Source organism: Nothobranchius furzeri, chromosome 3 (assembly GCF_043380555.1).
Source record: "Nothobranchius furzeri strain GRZ-AD chromosome 3, NfurGRZ-RIMD1, whole genome shotgun sequence".
In the NCBI taxonomy this organism is placed as follows: Eukaryota; Metazoa; Chordata; class Actinopteri; order Cyprinodontiformes; family Nothobranchiidae; genus Nothobranchius; species Nothobranchius furzeri.
The window spans coordinates 51,069,093-51,085,698 of NC_091743.1; the positions used below are offsets into that span (position 1 = coordinate 51,069,093).

At 42.0% G+C, this 16,606-nt stretch overlaps 1 protein-coding gene across 2 annotated transcripts; it reads right to left on the minus strand.

Annotated features, from left to right (window-relative positions):
• Nucleotides 1-172: 172 nt before the first annotated feature.
• Nucleotides 173-13,061, minus strand: ikbke (inhibitor of nuclear factor kappa B kinase subunit epsilon). Of its 2 annotated transcripts, none has more exons than XM_015959575.3 (21): nt 12,836-13,061; nt 11,827-11,926; nt 11,507-11,644; nt 11,265-11,394; nt 11,002-11,183; nt 10,025-10,185; nt 9,818-9,928; nt 9,562-9,741; nt 8,035-8,231; nt 7,885-7,943; nt 7,662-7,753; nt 7,378-7,479; nt 7,235-7,292; nt 5,236-5,348; nt 5,090-5,166; nt 4,966-5,005; nt 4,787-4,888; nt 4,391-4,487; nt 1,197-1,288; nt 931-1,002; nt 173-860 (listed from the first exon to the last, which is right to left on the minus strand). In XM_015959575.3, the coding sequence occupies exons 2-21, from the start codon at nt 11,923-11,925 to the stop codon at nt 797-799; spliced, it is 2,166 nt and encodes a 721-aa protein (XP_015815061.3). In that variant the 5' UTR covers nt 11,926; nt 12,836-13,061; the 3' UTR covers nt 173-796. The 2 variants fall into 2 exon arrangements, with proteins under 2 accessions (XP_015815061.3, XP_015815060.3); XM_015959574.3 differs by having other exon boundaries at nt 566-863.
• Between the last annotated feature and the right edge of the window lie 3,545 nt (nt 13,062-16,606).

Genomic DNA, 16,606 nt, shown 5'->3' on the forward strand with positions numbered 1-16,606 from the left:
CCATGCACTTCTGTTTTTGGTGTTCTAAGGAACTGTGGCGCCAACGGACTTTCCCTAATAGTGGTCATCTTCACCATTGATGGAGGGGAATTACATGTTGGTATAACTCCCAATGAAAACGAAAAAAAAAACATGACTTATCAAAAACACAAAAAGGAATATTAAAACAGAATGTGTATATTCACTCTTTACTAATTTATTAGTCAAATAAACCAGAAAAAGTGGAAAATCTGAAACAGTTGGAAAGACGAAGACAATAAATATTTTATTTGATTTTCACCTTTTAAAATCTCTGTCGTCTGCCTTACACAGATCCTGACAGATGTGATGGTTGGAAACTGCCGTCAGGACGGCACAGATCATGATTTTCTAAACACAGATCAACACACCAACATGAAAATCTGATTTACACAAACAAAAATCCTAATCAGGCTACGAAACGCTCTCATAGAGGCCATATGTTAAATTCCCAAGTGCTTCTTAAGTGGGCAGAAACAGGAAATGCAGCCAGTAAACCAGCTGACTGGGCATTGGCTGTTTCATCTACAGTCTGTCACCATGGCAGCCTATTAAAAATACAATCACACACATTAACGAGGTTGGTATCAGCACACACACTAAACATCCATCTGCGGCCTATCCCACATCTCTGTGCATCCGACATTTAATCAGAGATTCACATTTTATTGATTGTTTGAAATAGCTTCCTCTTTTTATAACAGCCTCCATCCATCTAGAGAACCGGTCCGCCGCGCAGCAGAGGCTGTTAAAATGAGGCGATGCAGGTGGAGCCATGTCACAGCGTGGAGGGCCTGGCTGGGTTTGGATCCAGAGCTGCAGAAGAGTTCACTGCTCCCAGACTACTGGACCAGAACAATCATCATCAGAAGAGTTTGGATGTTAAACACGTTAAAGACAGCAAGAACTGACCTCTCAATAATGTTGTTGTTGCACTGAAGCTCCCTCACCAAAAGCTCCATCTCCTCCCTCAAATGGTGCATCCTAACACAAAAAAGATCTGTTCTCAGGCAACTGCCTCCATGTTTTACACATTCACACAATCCTACACTTATCCTTATTATGACTTTGACACGAAGGCCAGTCTTTGGAGAAAGCCTCAACAACACAAAAAGCATTAAATCACACCTACTGCTCTACGTGAGAACCACATGACGTGACAACAAGCACAGACACACCTGGACACCATCTGCTCCCTGTCCTTTGGCGTGATCCCTGGCTGTTGTTCAGCTCTCTCAGACTGTAGCGTGTGCAGGACTCTGCCCATAGCCTGACAAGGTCAACACGAGACATTAGAGCAGGGTTCTGGAGCTTTGCTTTCTTTTTAGACCTTTATATTTTCACTCATGCCTGTTAGTTACAGCGTTCTTGATGGCGTTCCCCCTCATTTCCCACCAAGTTATCCCTTTTCTCCATTTCTTTGCTCTATATCATACAGACACTATCATTTCTCCACTACTCTGGGCTTAAACCACCCAGATAACATTTAAAACTAAACCACACCCCTTGAAAACAAATTTGAGATAAAAAGGAAATAAAAAAAAACATTTTAAAGGTTTGGTTTACTCGTTTAATCAATGCAGTGGTCTCTCGTAGTGATGGGAATTCCGGCTCTTTTTAGAGAGCCGGTTCTTTCGGCTCCCAAGTGGCTCCTCAGATTTTCTGTTGCGAAAGTATATTTATCACCAAAAATAATGCAAAATTATATGTAAAATGATTTACTCATGTAAAAAAATATGCAATATATGAAATATTTATCATTTATATGAATTTATTAACCGAACACTTTTAAGAAATCTCAACTTTCCGACTGCTGTCGCCCATTTTCTCATCGTCTTCGTCGCACTCTCCTCTCTCGCTCGCCTTTTTCCTCCTCATTCCCTCTCGTTTCCCTCCGCCCGCATGTGCTCTTCTGTGTGTGTGTGGGTGGGGGGGGGGGGGCTCCCAATGACAAGCCGGCTCCCGTCGTTCACTTCATAGAGCCGGCCTTTAGAGCCGGTTCGTTCGCGACCGACACATCACTAGTCTCTAGTAGGAATGAATGCATCAGGGAGGAAAAATATGCCGGTGCACCATTTCCAGGAACTAGCAGTGACCCACATCACAGCTGATGGCAGGTTTTGAAGTCTTATTTCCTGATATTCAGACATCTCGCCCCAGACTGGATAACAGCAACGTGACTCTACCACTGATGATTTATCAAATAACACAAGCATGGAGGAGTTCTGCCATGTAGTGGAGTTGCTAATGCTAGTGGTTAGCTTCTACTAGCCGGAACATTCTCTGCTGTTTCCTGGACGCTAAACCAACAACAGCCTTCCCCGTTGTGGGTCAAGATGAGCGAGTCCATGAGTGTTAAGTGACAGTGTGACGTAGATCTGTCAGGATTTTCTAATCCTGGAGTTTCACCGTCTGTTTTCTTTCAGAAGCTAATGCAGGAGATAGGTGTAGGAGACTATTTTCATGTTCCGCATGAAAACCTAATTGACTAATTATAATTAGAAATAATCATAACAAAGGGGTTTTCAGTGTTCCACACCTTTAAAGCTGTCATGGCTCTGCCATCAACTTTGTCGTTGGTTTCCACCTTACTTCAACATTAGGGCTGGGCAATAAATTAAAAACTTATCGTTATCAAAATTTCTGACTCTTAGAGATAAATTTTTCCATCCATCCATTTTATGAACCCGCTTTGTCCACGCAGGGTCGGGGGGATGGGGGCTGGTGCCTATCTCCAGCTGTCTACGGGCAATCAGGCGGGGTACACCCTGGACAGAGAGCCAGTCCATCGCAGGGCAACACAGAGACACACAGGACAAACAATCAGGCACACACACCTAAGGACAATTTAGACAGACCAATTAACCTAACAGTCATGTTTTTGGACTGTGGGAGGAAGCCGGAGTACCCGGAGAGAACCCACGCATGCACAGGGAGAACATGCAAACTCCATGCAGAAAGATCCCAGGCCGGGAAGCGAACCCAGGACCTTCTTGCTGCAAGGCAACAGCTCTAACCACTGCGCCACTGCGCAGCCATCAATTTTCCCATCTCAAAAAATTTGATAATAAAAAAGGAAAAGATGTGTGTAGGTTGGCAACTTTCATGTCCCTTTAATAAGCTGCACCACCTTGAGTCACGTAAAAATGTGACTCAACGTAATACATGTGACAGCCCCATCTAGTGGACAACTTGTAGTTATCGTTCATTTATCGTTATCGAGGTGAAATCCTCAATATATCGTGATATTGATTTTAGGCCATATCACCCAGCCCTATTCAATATTATCTGCTTTTAATTACAGTCTTGCTGTTGATTTTCCCATAATATCCACTTTTTATCATGATGTCAGAAGGTTGTTGCTTCTGTGATCGCTCTCTTCACAAAAGTTTAGTTTACTGATTATACTTCTCTGTACTAGAACACACAGCATTGGGGCCAAATGTGTTTCAGTCCTCAAGATACTTTTATTTCTCTACATTTTTCCAGAGCAGATGGAAGCTCTGAGAGAAGTCGCTCACTTCTCCACAAGTCCTCCAGCACCACCTGAATATCCTGCTACTTATGTGATGGGTGACGTACCTATTCCATTCAAATTTTCTCCACATCCAGCTGTTAACTTCTGTCTAAACCTAAATGTGTCCTCGTGTGTTTTACTGTTAGCCTCTAAATGACATCCCTATTATTAAAAAGGATTCCTCTTGTGGCTCAACACATTTTTGATATAAAAACTTTTTTTTTTTTCCCAATTAACTTTTTGCATTTAATAACGGCAGCTCATCTACTCTGGTCCTTTACTGAGTCCTTTTCTACCTTTCCCTATTTCTGAAGATATTGCTTCGGGCGTGAGTGTCTATAAAAATAACTATTTGGTCATTTAAAGTCCTGTCGGAAAATCTGACTGCTAAAAAATGTAAAAGCTGCGCCACAAACAATCATTTTTATTTCAAACCCTGCATCTAAAGCTCCATTCTCAAAGTTATAAATCTGATTTCTAGACACAGTCAAAGGTCCAAAACAACAAACGAGGTAACAGCTTTAGTCTCTCCCTCTCACTCCTCTCCTACAGGACCACACAGGCCTGCAGCTGTATCCATGTGTTGCCTGTGCCATGGTTACGCCTGACTCTCAGACCGTTGAAACAATAATAACAGGATAGCTTCATTTTACACAATAAATTACAGACTGAGGGTGAAAAAATATGTTTTGAATGTAGAAAATATTGCACCATAGCACTGATGTCATTAACAGGCATGGATACAGATGCTGTGCTGTTTGGTCCACATCTGGACTGTGAGAATGATGCGTCAGAGCTTCTGGGATGAGAAAACAAGAAAAATCATGAAAAAGATGAAGATAATAATTTGTTTACCTGATTTTGGTGCTGCTCATTCATTTCCAAGTCTGCCAACAAGCCGGTGGAGAAAGAGCCGAGGTCCTGTAGCCTGGTCTCTATTTCCATCATTGTGCTGCAATCAGAAATGAAAGTAACAATTAAAAATGCTTCGTCCTTCCAGCGGCTCGTATTTTAACTGAATGATTATAAATGAAGTTTAAGCTAATGTTTAAACTCTGCAAATGCACGAAAACCTACAATTTAACTTAAAACACTTTAAAACCATAAAATGTTTATTTATACAATAAGTATGTTTAACCACAAAATGAAAACAACGAAAACGAGCAACCTTGGAATAAAAACTAAAACAATAGTGATAACGGTAAATCCTGTAAATCTGTTCATTTTAGGGTAATTAGCTCCTGTTCTGACCTGCTCCATGCCCTGGTCGAGGCCAGCAGCTCCTTATATCTCTGCACACACTCTTCTCTGAAGACAGACTTGACTTTCTTGATGTGGGAGGACAGGTGGATCCTGAAGAGGAGACACAGGAGTTGTGATGCTTCACACTCAGGGACACATGAATCTGTCAGCTAAAGGCTCCAACTCACTTCTCAAACTTGTGGATTTGCTCATCGTTATAAGCCAACTCTGGAAAAGAGAAGAGAGTAAACAAGGCCAATCACACTACTGACACCAAACATTTGTGGGCTCAAACAAGAGAAGCTCCCTTACTGCCCGTCATTCTGTCTTTTCGATAATGCTGATGGATCGCGGTGATCTTCTGCAGCAGCATCTCCATCCTCTGACGGCTGAGGAGGAAACGGGTGAGAGATCAAAAACAGTGACTCCTTGTTGATTCTGAAGGCTTCCAACAGCACCTCTTGTCATTGGCCAGAGTGTCTGCCAGCTTGGCCTGTTCGATCTGCAGGCGCTCCAGTCGATTGTGGAAGTCCTGGATTCCAGCTGTGTACACAGGCAGGTGCTCATGAACCTGAAAGTACAGCAGCCACAGATTCCTTTCAGTTTCAATCCCGAAATATTTACGTGGCAAGAAGATGATTATCCTTCATTAAAGTTTACTTCTTGTAATCTGACTGCAACTTATAATGTCTGATCTATAACCCTGGTTCTTAAGAGTCTGGATGAGGGCACCACCGCGGGTTGTTACACATCTAAAAATGCACTTTGATGTTTCAAAACAGAAATAAACATAATCGTGATGCTTTTACCAAACAAATAAACAAATTGCCTCTGGTAGAAACAATCGTAACGGCTACAGGTGGTTCAGAATGCCTGTGCTCGGCTTCTGACCAAGTCCTCCAAACACACCCACATCACCCCGCTTCTCCTCCAGCTTCACTGGCTGCCATTCAACTTCAGGGTTCATTTCAAGATCCTGGTTCTGGTCTACAGGACCTTACATGGACAAGCACCATCATACATTGGTGATCTTCTTAGTCCCTACACCCCCAGCAGGTCCCTGAGGTCCAGTGATCAAAGCCTACTGGTTGTGCAGCGCACCAGGCTGAAGGTCAAAGGTGACAGATCATTTGCTGCTGTGGCCCCCCAGACTCTGGAACTCTCTCCTCCTGAGCCTGAGATCAGTGGACTCAGTGGTCTCCTTTAAAAAGCAGCTGAAGACTCACTTGTTCAAGCTGGCTTTGGTGTGACTTTCATCACCCTCTCCTTGTTCTGCTCTCCCCACCTATTCCACCTTCCTCAGGATCCACTGATTTCCCTCTTTCCTATTCACTCTCTCTCTTTCTTAACATTTTTTTATCACAATTGTCTCTTTTTGCTCATTTTAAATATATTTTTAAACATTTTCTAAATGCTTTTTTATAATTTTACATTTTTTGTTTTTGTGAAGCGCCTCGTGATTTTTACCTTCAGAGGCACTATAGAAATGATATTTTCTTCTTCTTCTTCTTCTCAGCTCAGCTGGTCGAATAATTTGTCCCATCACCCAACCCTAAATATTACAATTCATTTGTTGCTGAGTTTTGCTGCTTGTTATCCGAGTGACCTGCTGACCCCTCATCAGCCAAACAGAGCGTTCCGCTCTTCCAGCACCTACTGGTGGTCCCAAGATCTAGATTCAAACAGTGAGGGGTGGAGCTTTCTCAGTGGCGGGAAAAAAAAAAGCTCCAGAATGGTCTGTCACTAGACATGTGCTCCATAAGGGACCTCTCTTTGTTTGAGGCTAAACTGAAACACCACTTGTTCTGATTGGCTTTTGTTGGGAACCGATGTCACCGTGGTGATAACTATGCACTTTCATTTGCTGCTTTTAGGTTTCTGTGTTTTTATTGTTGTTCAGCGCCTTGAGCAATGCTTAATAAATACAATTTTGATTAAGAGTGCAAACATGCATGCAGCGAGCTGCAGCGTGGCTTTATCACAGTGAAACCACAGAAGAGATGTACGAAAGGGTCTTTATGGGCTTTCCACAATACTTTCTAAAGTGTTTCACTCAAGATTCATCAGTCAGTTTTATTTTGGTATATTTAGTGAAGCTGTCTTGTTTCTTTTAGAAAGAACAACAATAACTGTTCAAATGTCGTGAAAATGTTTATGCAAACCCCAAAAAGTATCACTTTAATAATGTAGACTGCATCAGGTTTAAATCTAAACAGATTTTAGGAAATTATCGTTGGAACAAAATTTCCTGAAAAGTAAAAAAAAAAAAAAAAAAGAATGTTGTTGAATCTTTAGCGAGGACTCAGCTTCTGCCTGACTGTCGTTTCATTTCATGTTTAATTTGATCTAATTTAGTAAACATTCAATTATAAATGAATGAAATCTATGTGTTAACATGACTGCAGTATGTGAGTAATTTTAGAAACCCAACAGCTTTGACTCGAGTGCTGATCTCACCAGCTGCAGCTTTTGACCATTATTAGCCAGTGTTGGACCTTCGGAGGAGTAAGGAGCTCTAGGAGACAAAGAAGACACAGAAAAGGTGAATCATAAATCAAACACTCACTAGAACTTCTACAGATACGGGGCGAAACACTCACAGTTTAGAAACTCTGTGCTGTGCAATGAGGCAGGACTGCAGTCTCATTGCGATCATTGCAATCCTGTGAATAGCTTCTCTGCACTCCTGATGTAACTTCATCCTAGAAGAAGAACCCCTCAGACTAACGCATGATCTTTGAGTAACACTTTAAAATGAGACTCCCCTAATAAATGAGTTAGTTAACATTTACGAAATGATTTTAAACACATTTATTATCCGTTTTTAAGGGGAGCCTTGTTGTAACGTGGCACTGATCTTTGTTTTATTGAACATTTGTCTCACATGTAAGTGTAAAATCCCTGCAGCAGCAGCTCTCTGTGTGTGTGAAGCATCTGCACAATCCTCTTGTACTGGTGGACCACACCGACTGTCGCCTAAAGGCAAAGAGAGCTTTACTGGAGAATGCACGAGCGTTGAAGGTTAATGGTAAATCTAGCTTATATGAAGATGAAGTAAAAAGTAGATCCTGGTGGAGTAAACAGAAGTATGAGCAAAGCAGCAGTACCTTGGAGAAACTGTAGTCTGCCACCAAATCAAACCTGGGTGGAACAGGAGAAGTCTCGGCTGCAAAGGGAAGAGAGAATCCTAAATAAAGCTTTGTGTGAAACCAAAAACAAGAGTTAGTAAAGGCATCCCAGGTGTCTGCCTGTCTCACGTTCCCTGAAGGGCAGACCGGCGTTGGCTCCAGCAGGAGGGCTGAGCAGAATGAGAGGCTGAGTCTGCGACGTACTTGGAAGGTTGACCACCTTCATGTTGCCCTCCAGGGGCAGGTCATGTCCCAGGTACATGAGGCGCTGCTGCTGTATGCCCACGCCCGTCTGAGACGCCACCTCTTCAAAGAACATCGACACTCTGGTGGACCAGAGGGAGGACATCTTGAGCCATAAGTGCAGTAAAAAAAAGTAAAAACCATCAAATCTGTAACGGATTACCCAGAGTCGTGGCAGCCATGGTGGTTTTTTTTTAGGTTAAAAACATTTTGAAGAGAGAAACCCCGGTGTGGTTTAGTCATGAGTCATTTTGACCAGAATGTTCCTCATTGCATAGGTTGAAGTTGGTCTGATGTTTGGCCTGTCTCCTGGTTCAGTTTGGGGTTGTTCTTCATAGATTAAACTTTAGAATTCGCTGTTTTCTTCAGTCATCATTACCTTCTGCCTCCTCTACGCGGTCGTTGTCTACCAGATTATTGTTGCAGAGGTTTCTGGGCCGCCCAGCTTTCCCGTTAGCCCCGTTGTACGTGTGCAGAGCCTTTTCGTAACAGTACCAGTTATTGTTACCTCTATCGGCCCGTTCCCTGCCTCTCGGTCCTCTCTTCACAATTCAAAGCTGACTTCTGACTTATTGCATCATAACAAGACTGCCCTTCATTTTATGACCAAAAACAATAAACACATTTCTTTATTGTATAAAATATTGGTAACTAAAAGGCTACAAATCAGACATCACACATTTGACATGATTCTCCCCAGCGTAGCATGTTCAGATTTATAGTGGTTTTCTTGGCGTTTAAGGCTCGTGCAGCCACTTTCCTTCTCTGTTTCTGGTTCGATGATGTAAACGTGGTGAGACGAGCGGTTGGGAGTACCTCACATCTTTTTCCACAAAACCTAAAATAACCTTTTCTGCCTGAAAAATATAAGCTCTTTCTTGGCTTTAAAATGTGTCTTTAAAGTTCACAGACATCGTATGTGAGACCAATAGCACTAATCAAACAGGATCAGGAAATAACTCGATCCTTTCATAGACTCCCAGTCATTTTTGCTTTTTGGCAGTAGTGGACACACGGTCTGGAAGTAGGTGGGCGTGACTTGGGCTCCTTGCGGGATTACCGCCTCCCTAAACAGCTCTACGTGTTAACTAAAATATTCATGCCACTTATTCAGCACCAGATCATGACTCTCACATTAGAAGACCATGTAGGCTTGCATTATTAATTTTTTCTGCAAGGCATTAATTAACAGAGAGGAAAAGCTTTTGTGCAAACAGTTTGGGATTATTAGGATTACAGAGATCTGCACAGACTCTCTCTCCTAAGCTCATTAAAACTACTACAGTCTCTTCTGTGGACAGAAGAAATGTCAGCTAAGGTCTGTCATAATTAGCAAGACTTATCATAAACCTGTTCTTAATGAGATGATTTGGATCAGGAAGTGTGTGCACGGACGGGTCTGGGTGGACATACGTGTTGTAGTGGTGGATGTAAATACAGTGAGCCACGGCCTGCTGCAGGGAAAAGAGGTGAACCGGCTGCCGCTGTAAGATGTCCGCTGTCGCTGTAAAGAACTGGTCAAAACCCCAACACCTCTCCTGGTCAGCTTCCATTATGCCTGCGAGTACTGGGACCACCAGAGCCTTCAGACCTCTGGAACAAAGGAGGTGCACCAGTCACTTGTTTGGGTTGAATCATCCCTTTGGAGTATTTTTATTGGATGACATACTGTGAGAGTTGGCAGCTGTGAGGTAGGTGGTAACTCCACTCTATAGGTCCACCTTCCACCCGCTGTAAGCCGCCTATCGCCCCCATTGGCTTCTCTGTTGTTATCTTGTACCTGCATGCAAAAAACAAACAAATAAAATAGGATTTCAGCATTTTAGCACTGAAACGCACACCTGCCAGCAACGCTTCGTCCAGGTGTTTATCTTACATGATGAGCTTGTTCTTGCGAGGTCCTTCGAATGGTGTGAAGGGAAGACTCCCGGTGGCGGAGTGGTACAGGGTCACCCCGATGCTCCACAGGTCAACACTCACTCCGTAGGTTTTCTGATGAGGCTTACGCAGCACGGCCCGCTCATACATGTCAGGGTGCTGGGAACACACAGTATGTAACGCCTCACGTTTACTCGATTTACCACCAAACGACCCGACCCGTTCTTTTATTTTTTCTACGTAACTTGAGTTTGGGGATTATAACGTTTATTTGAAACAGATTCATCTACAAGCAGCTGCTGCTCTGTAATTAGAAATACCAAATGCAACGAGTAAAATTAAGTTTAGATCAAACGAGGGACAGTAAAAGGAACTGTCACAAAAAGGCTGCAAGCACAAAAGCTAAATAAAAGATTTAACAAATGACACAAACTCGCAACTTCATAAAATAGATGCTGTGGTTTTAATCTAAAAACACTGTTGCTGCAACATGATGGCGTCCATCTTTGAACCGACCAGAGAAGGCCATGCTGACTCTAAACAGAGCCTACGATGTTTTAGACCAGCTTAACTATCGATGAGGAGGGGGGGCTGGTGTCTAACTCCAGCAGCCCATCACAGGGACACAGAGTAATGGCTTTGTCCACCAAACATGCATGTTTTGGTCTGCAGGAGGAAACTGGAATACCCAGGGAAATGCCAGGCATGCAGGAAGGCTGCAGCCGGAATTCGAACCAGCCACTTTCTCGCAGCAAGGTAACAGTGCTAGCCGCTGCACCGCCATGCAGCCGAAAATTTTATGTGTTTTAAATATTTCATACAAACATCTTTTCTGTACTAATGTAACTTTTCACAAATCCTTCAGAACTTTTGCTTACGGCTTCAGTGGCTTATCTGCTTTGGTCAGAAAATAATCTGACAGCACAGTCAGTGGGCAGCAAACATGTGAGCTTGTTCACTGGATTATAATCCTACCAGATACTCTTCAGTCCCATAAATAGACATAAACTTCTCGTCATCGTCCAGCTCCCTTGCTGCTCCGAAGTCCGTCAGCTTGTAAACCGATTTCCCATCGTCTCCAACTTGCCGCATGATGTTCCCTGGCTTAATATCCCGATGCACCACGCCGTTTTCCCTCAGGTGATTCATTCCCTGCACTGTAGAGAACACAATGAAGGGTGACTGCTAGCTCAGAAATAGAAATACGTTAAACTAGAGCGCACCATTTGCCTACTCACCGATGCACTGCAAAACAGTGAGGAACTCAGTTTCTTGCAAGCCAAAGGCATTTTCTGGATCCTCGAGCAGGCTGAGCAGGTTCCCTCCGGAGCAATATTCCATCACTAGAACCTTCTCCTTGGACGGCAGCTGTTTAGAGACAAACAGAGGGTTTTTAATAAATATCCACTTTGAGGAAATGGGGGAATAAATGAGACCAGAACAAAGATCATAGTGTTTCTCACTGTGATGGTTACGTTACCTCCTCAACAGCAAACAGTCTGACAATGTTGCTGTGGTTGAGCTTCCTGAGCATCTCAAACTCTCTCATTTGGACATCCTGGGGGCGGTGGTAGCTCTGGATGTTGAACACTTTGACAGCGACCAGCTCACCTGATTTCTGCATGAACACACATTTCATATCAGACATCACAGCTTCACAGGAGAGCGTCAGCAGCACGCCACATCACTGGAACCACAGCTTTCTTCTGATCTTTGATGTTACTGCTGAGCTAGAAACAAGACCAAAGCCTCTGAGACGACAAACGAAACACACAGATTCGGTTTCCTGGGAGTCGCTACCTTGTTGCGTGCCTTAAAGACACTAGCTGTGGCTCCTTGACCCAGGACATCTTGTAAAGACCACAGATAGTGAGTCGTACTGGCTGTTATCACCGACATCCTGGAGAGGAACAGAGAAAAATAAACATTCAGTAGAACTGACGTTTGGTCTTGTAGGTTAGTTAGTGATAATTTAGCTGGTTTGTTTCAGTAACCTGTGTAATGTCAGGAACTGGACTGGAAAAGTACGACCTGACATAACCTTGATTCAAAGGTCAACCTGCAGATCATAAAATGCTTGGGCACTAAACTGAATATATTTTGTACTTATATTCTGAAAATGTCTCATGGTCGCACCATGCAAATCAGTGTTCTTGACCCAGATGAGGATATTTATGAACTTGGGCCAGCCTCCTGCACCTTTAGGGAAATTTTTTAAAGAGGTGGTGACATTTCTGATAGCAAAGAATCATCATTTCTGGTAGCATTCAATACAGATGTCTGTTAAAGATATAAACCATTTAATTTTATTTGATTGTTTTTGACCTTGAATGAAGTAAGGCCTCTTTTTTTAATAAAGCAAATGAAAATTATTGATCCGATCAAATGAATTACTGTTAAGTAAAATGTTTTGTTGTACCAAAGTTTAGTTTGACATGAGTCTTTTTTTAAATAATGGTTTGTAAATAACAACATGAGGGTGAGGGAAGTAGAAAGGTTTTTATAGTTCCTTTACAAGTTAATCAAATTTATACAAGTTTTTTCTCTTTGATGTTTTGTAACATGTATCTTTATTGCTTTTTTATTTGGTTAGTTTTCTGCTGTTTAAAATAGTAAAAAGCTGACAGCTGTGAATATATTTGTGTAGAAATGGCTCTAAAATCAGCCTTAAACTAGCTAGCTAACTTTAAGAAACACGTAGCCTATTACCTTAATAGTTAGAAAAGGTTAGTTGGTGTCGCTGGTTAATTTGAGCTGGTTAATAACAAGTTAGCTTAACTAACAAGCTACTATAGAGATGTTAACTTACCTGGAGGTCCCGTGCTTTTTAGGCTCGTGCGGGTTTAGCGCGTACCAACTGTGTCAGCTTTCTGGAGACAAGACACGTTTAGAAGTTCGTCTGCGGCGGTAAGTGACACCATGCCGGGCTTAATGGCTGCTAAATGAACAGGTGACACCCGGAGGTTACCTCCGGATCCACCGCGGCCGTCGCTCGTGCCCAGGGGTCTAGCACCGCAGAAGCCGGAGTGTTACGCTCGAACCGCGGTGGCAGATGGAGGAAGTACGGGGCTCGAAAGGGGCGGGCGTTCCTCGTAGGGTGACGATGGTGGATAAACACGGGAATTTCCGACTCTGCAACTAAAGTGGAGAAAAGTTGTTCACCGAAGTTCAGAAATTCTAGTTTCATCGCTGTGGTTGTTGTTTTGATGGCTGTTCCATGAAGCCACACTGTGGTATTGTGTCTTCATTCTCTGTTTAATACCTTTTAAAGTGGCCTTGATTCGTTTTTTTAAACAAACTTTCAGTTTTTGTATCAGAAATTTTTTTTGTTCTGTGGTTTTTTAGAACATGGTGCAATGTACAGCCGAAGCAAAAAGAAAAAGTAGAGTCAGGACTAAAGAGAAAAACTAAAACCAGCACATCCTAAATGGTTTAGGATGTTCACGTTTGTGAAACATTCATTTTGTTTTCTCTTTTACCATGAATGCCTTTTCTTCGAAGAGATAACAAAACATGTTTTTGTGTGTTTGCGCATGCTTTGTTGACCCTATTTGCATAGCCGGTCTTATTTTAACCTACGAAGATCCAGCAGGGGCGGCTCGGGGACCCCAGTTTGAGGTCCACTGGCCTGAACCATTTCATCTAGCCTGCAGAAGTCACTTCAGTGGAAAATTATTCAGAGCTGTTGGTAAATATATGTGTTAGACTATTTATTTGTTTATCAGACATGACTTAGGCCATGTACCCATTTTGTTGAATGTTGCAGCAACAACACCCGTGGTTTTCACATCTTGTACACACACAGAGATCTTGACACATTCCCCTCTACTGATCCAATAGAAATGAGCCATATGGCACCAAACTAAGGTGGCGGGGGTGGGGGGTGGGGGAGGAGGAGACAAGGATGAAAACTAATGGAGAAGATTCAGGATCCTTTTGACAGAGGGCTGGGGTGGAATCAGTGGACCAAGGTTTGTTGTACCATTTTCTATGCTTTTTCTACGTGAGCAAATTTAAACCAACCTACTGAATAATGGTCATTTATCAGGAACAGAGTCATTACTGTGGCAGGGGTGTGTCCAGGGAGTGGCCTGGGGTAGCACATGCCACCCTTGGAATCTGATTGGCCACCCCAGGTGCCACCACACTAATTTACCTTTAAATAGGCTTTTCATTGTCCACTAAAGGCTTGGGGGTAAAACAAAGAAAGCATAACCATTGGTGCCACTCATTCACAAAGTTGTGCCTCATCTGGGCCACCCCATTTTAAAAGATCTGGACACGCCACTGTACTGTGGGGTGCATTCTGTCCACCACCACAGACATCTACATGTCCAGATGCAGGAAAGAGGCCTCATGAAAGATCACACCCACCCTCTGTTTGTCTCACTCCCTTCATTGAGGAGACTGCAGAGTAATTTTATATTTCTTTCCCTTGTAAGTCATGTCAAATTATGATTACTACATAAAACATATTTTTTGTCAAAAAGGGACAATAAAACACGGAATAACACTTTTATAGCAAGCCATGTTTATTAAAAACAGATCTACTACATGAACTACACCGAATTATATATAAGGCCTATTTGATTAAACTACTATTGCTATTACTGTACAATATTGTACCAAAAAAAGTGTACCTCTGTAATGTACAACATTGTATATACAAAGTACATCTGAACACAGGATTCTCCAGTAATACAGAGACAACTATAAATAGATTTGACATTACAGTCAGGTTTCTTGTCTTTTAGTTCAGTTTTTTTCTCCAAATGGACACAAAATGCATATTTAACAATATTCAACTCTAACGTATCATCCCCACACAGTTAGTTCAGTCCACATGCAGGCCAAGTTGTTCAAGTGCATAATGATTGAGATCAGAGAAGGTCCCACAAGCGGGACAAACACACACTAACCACTCACATGCACATCGTTGTGTCTGTGTGTGTAAGTGAAAGCGGCACGAACAAGCACACACAACCACACACACAATCCCTCCAGTTGTCGTGTTGAGGTAAGAACAACATAAAATACAACAAGAAAAATATACAAAGATAAAAAAAGTTGACATTTACAGTTTTATTACAGGGATGCAGACTGCTGGAGGGTCAGAGGGAGGGGTAGTCAAATGTATCCTGGCGGCAGGCAGATCTCTGTGTAGCCCCGCCCCATGTTGAGTCTACAGTCTCCTGAGTTTGGAAAAGTCCAAATCTCACGAGGAATTCATCTTGCAGCGCAAGGTTAAGTAAAAATGTGGTCAAACTCAAAAAAGGGAAAACGGTATCGGTATCGGGTACTGTTTTCTGCTTTAAGAAGATAAAGTAAAAAAAAAAAAAAAGAGGTTTTATTCAGTTTGCCCTTGAACATGTATTTCAGCTATTTTTAGTGTTTCTTGTTAAAGTTATAAATAACGACTTTCTGAACAGCCTCTGTTGAGATAAATGGTGATTATGCTAACAGGACTAATGAGCTAATGGCTAGTTCCACGCAAAAAAAAAAAGAAAAGAAAAAAAAGCAAGGCAAAAGTGGATTGGTGCCATCTTGAAACTACTCCCAACATCTTCATAGAGATTTACTTTTAATATTTGACATTAGTTTTTAACGGGACTTTTTATGGCTATTTACAATCACCAGAAACATTTAAATACAACTATTCTGGTGCCTCCAGGGGTCAAATCTGGCTGCGGTTACCTTAACATGCCAAAATAAAAAAGTAAGACCGACCGTGGTATACATGTTTAGTAAATAAAATTTAACAGATCGGAACTGATTTAAGGCAGCAGCAATACACTTTGATCTTATGTAGTTGTTAGCTCATCAGTCAAGAAGGACATACACTATCTCTTCAAACAGAGGCTGTTCAGGAAGCCATCTCCATTGGTTAAAGAACTTTTTATAACTTGCACAGAAAAACATGTCAAAGTGGCCAAAAAATGCATTTATTAGCATGTGGTTTAGAATGTGTTTGCGGAGAGTTTCACATGCAGATATGATTAAAAAGCAAATCAGATCAGACGTTTTTGGTTTTCCCTTTTTCTATAAAGAGAAAAGCAGACAAAGAACAGGTGTTGTGAAAACGTAGACTGAAGACAACATCTCAGGTATCAGATCACATGTACCCAGTGCATGTTTTTTTTTCAGCACTTCAAGCTGCTGAACACGGGGAAAACTACTTTCCTGTGCATCTCGGAACAAATGCCTTGATGTAGCATCTATTTATGCTGCCTAGGCAGAACTCAGGAAGGTGCATTCATACTCTATCCATGGATGTGCATACAAACATGTATAACAGTCCATATGGGACCAGATTTACACAGATTCTTGGCATAAAGTTAGGAAAAACTCATAAAATAAAAGATAGGATGAGGTGGCTGGTTGTGCTTTTATCTACACACACTCAAGAGGATCCTCAGCTGCATGCTTCCAGTTTTTATCAGTATTATATTAAGTAAAAATTTTTATTCATAATTATGGTGTACATAGTCAAAAGGAGCAAAGTGTTATTCTTTTTGAAGTTGTTTTATCGTTAAAATAAATCTAATTCATTCTCCAGTTGTTACTGTGGCTGCTGTGTATG

Bases quoted from the DNA above. Each gene is read 5' to 3' on its own strand.
- ikbke (XM_015959574.3), bottom strand. From the start codon at position 11,925: ATGTCGGTGATAACAGCCAGTACGACTCACTATCTGTGGTCTTTACAA. The intron at 7,480-7,661 runs GTGAGACAAATG...TTCTTCTTCTAG, and splicing joins CAGGGATTTTACACTTACAT to GATGAAGTTACATCAGGAGT. The intron at 7,293-7,377 runs GTGAGTGTTTCG...TTTGTCTCCTAG, and splicing joins CAGCACAGAGTTTCTAAACT to AGCTCCTTACTCCTCCGAAG.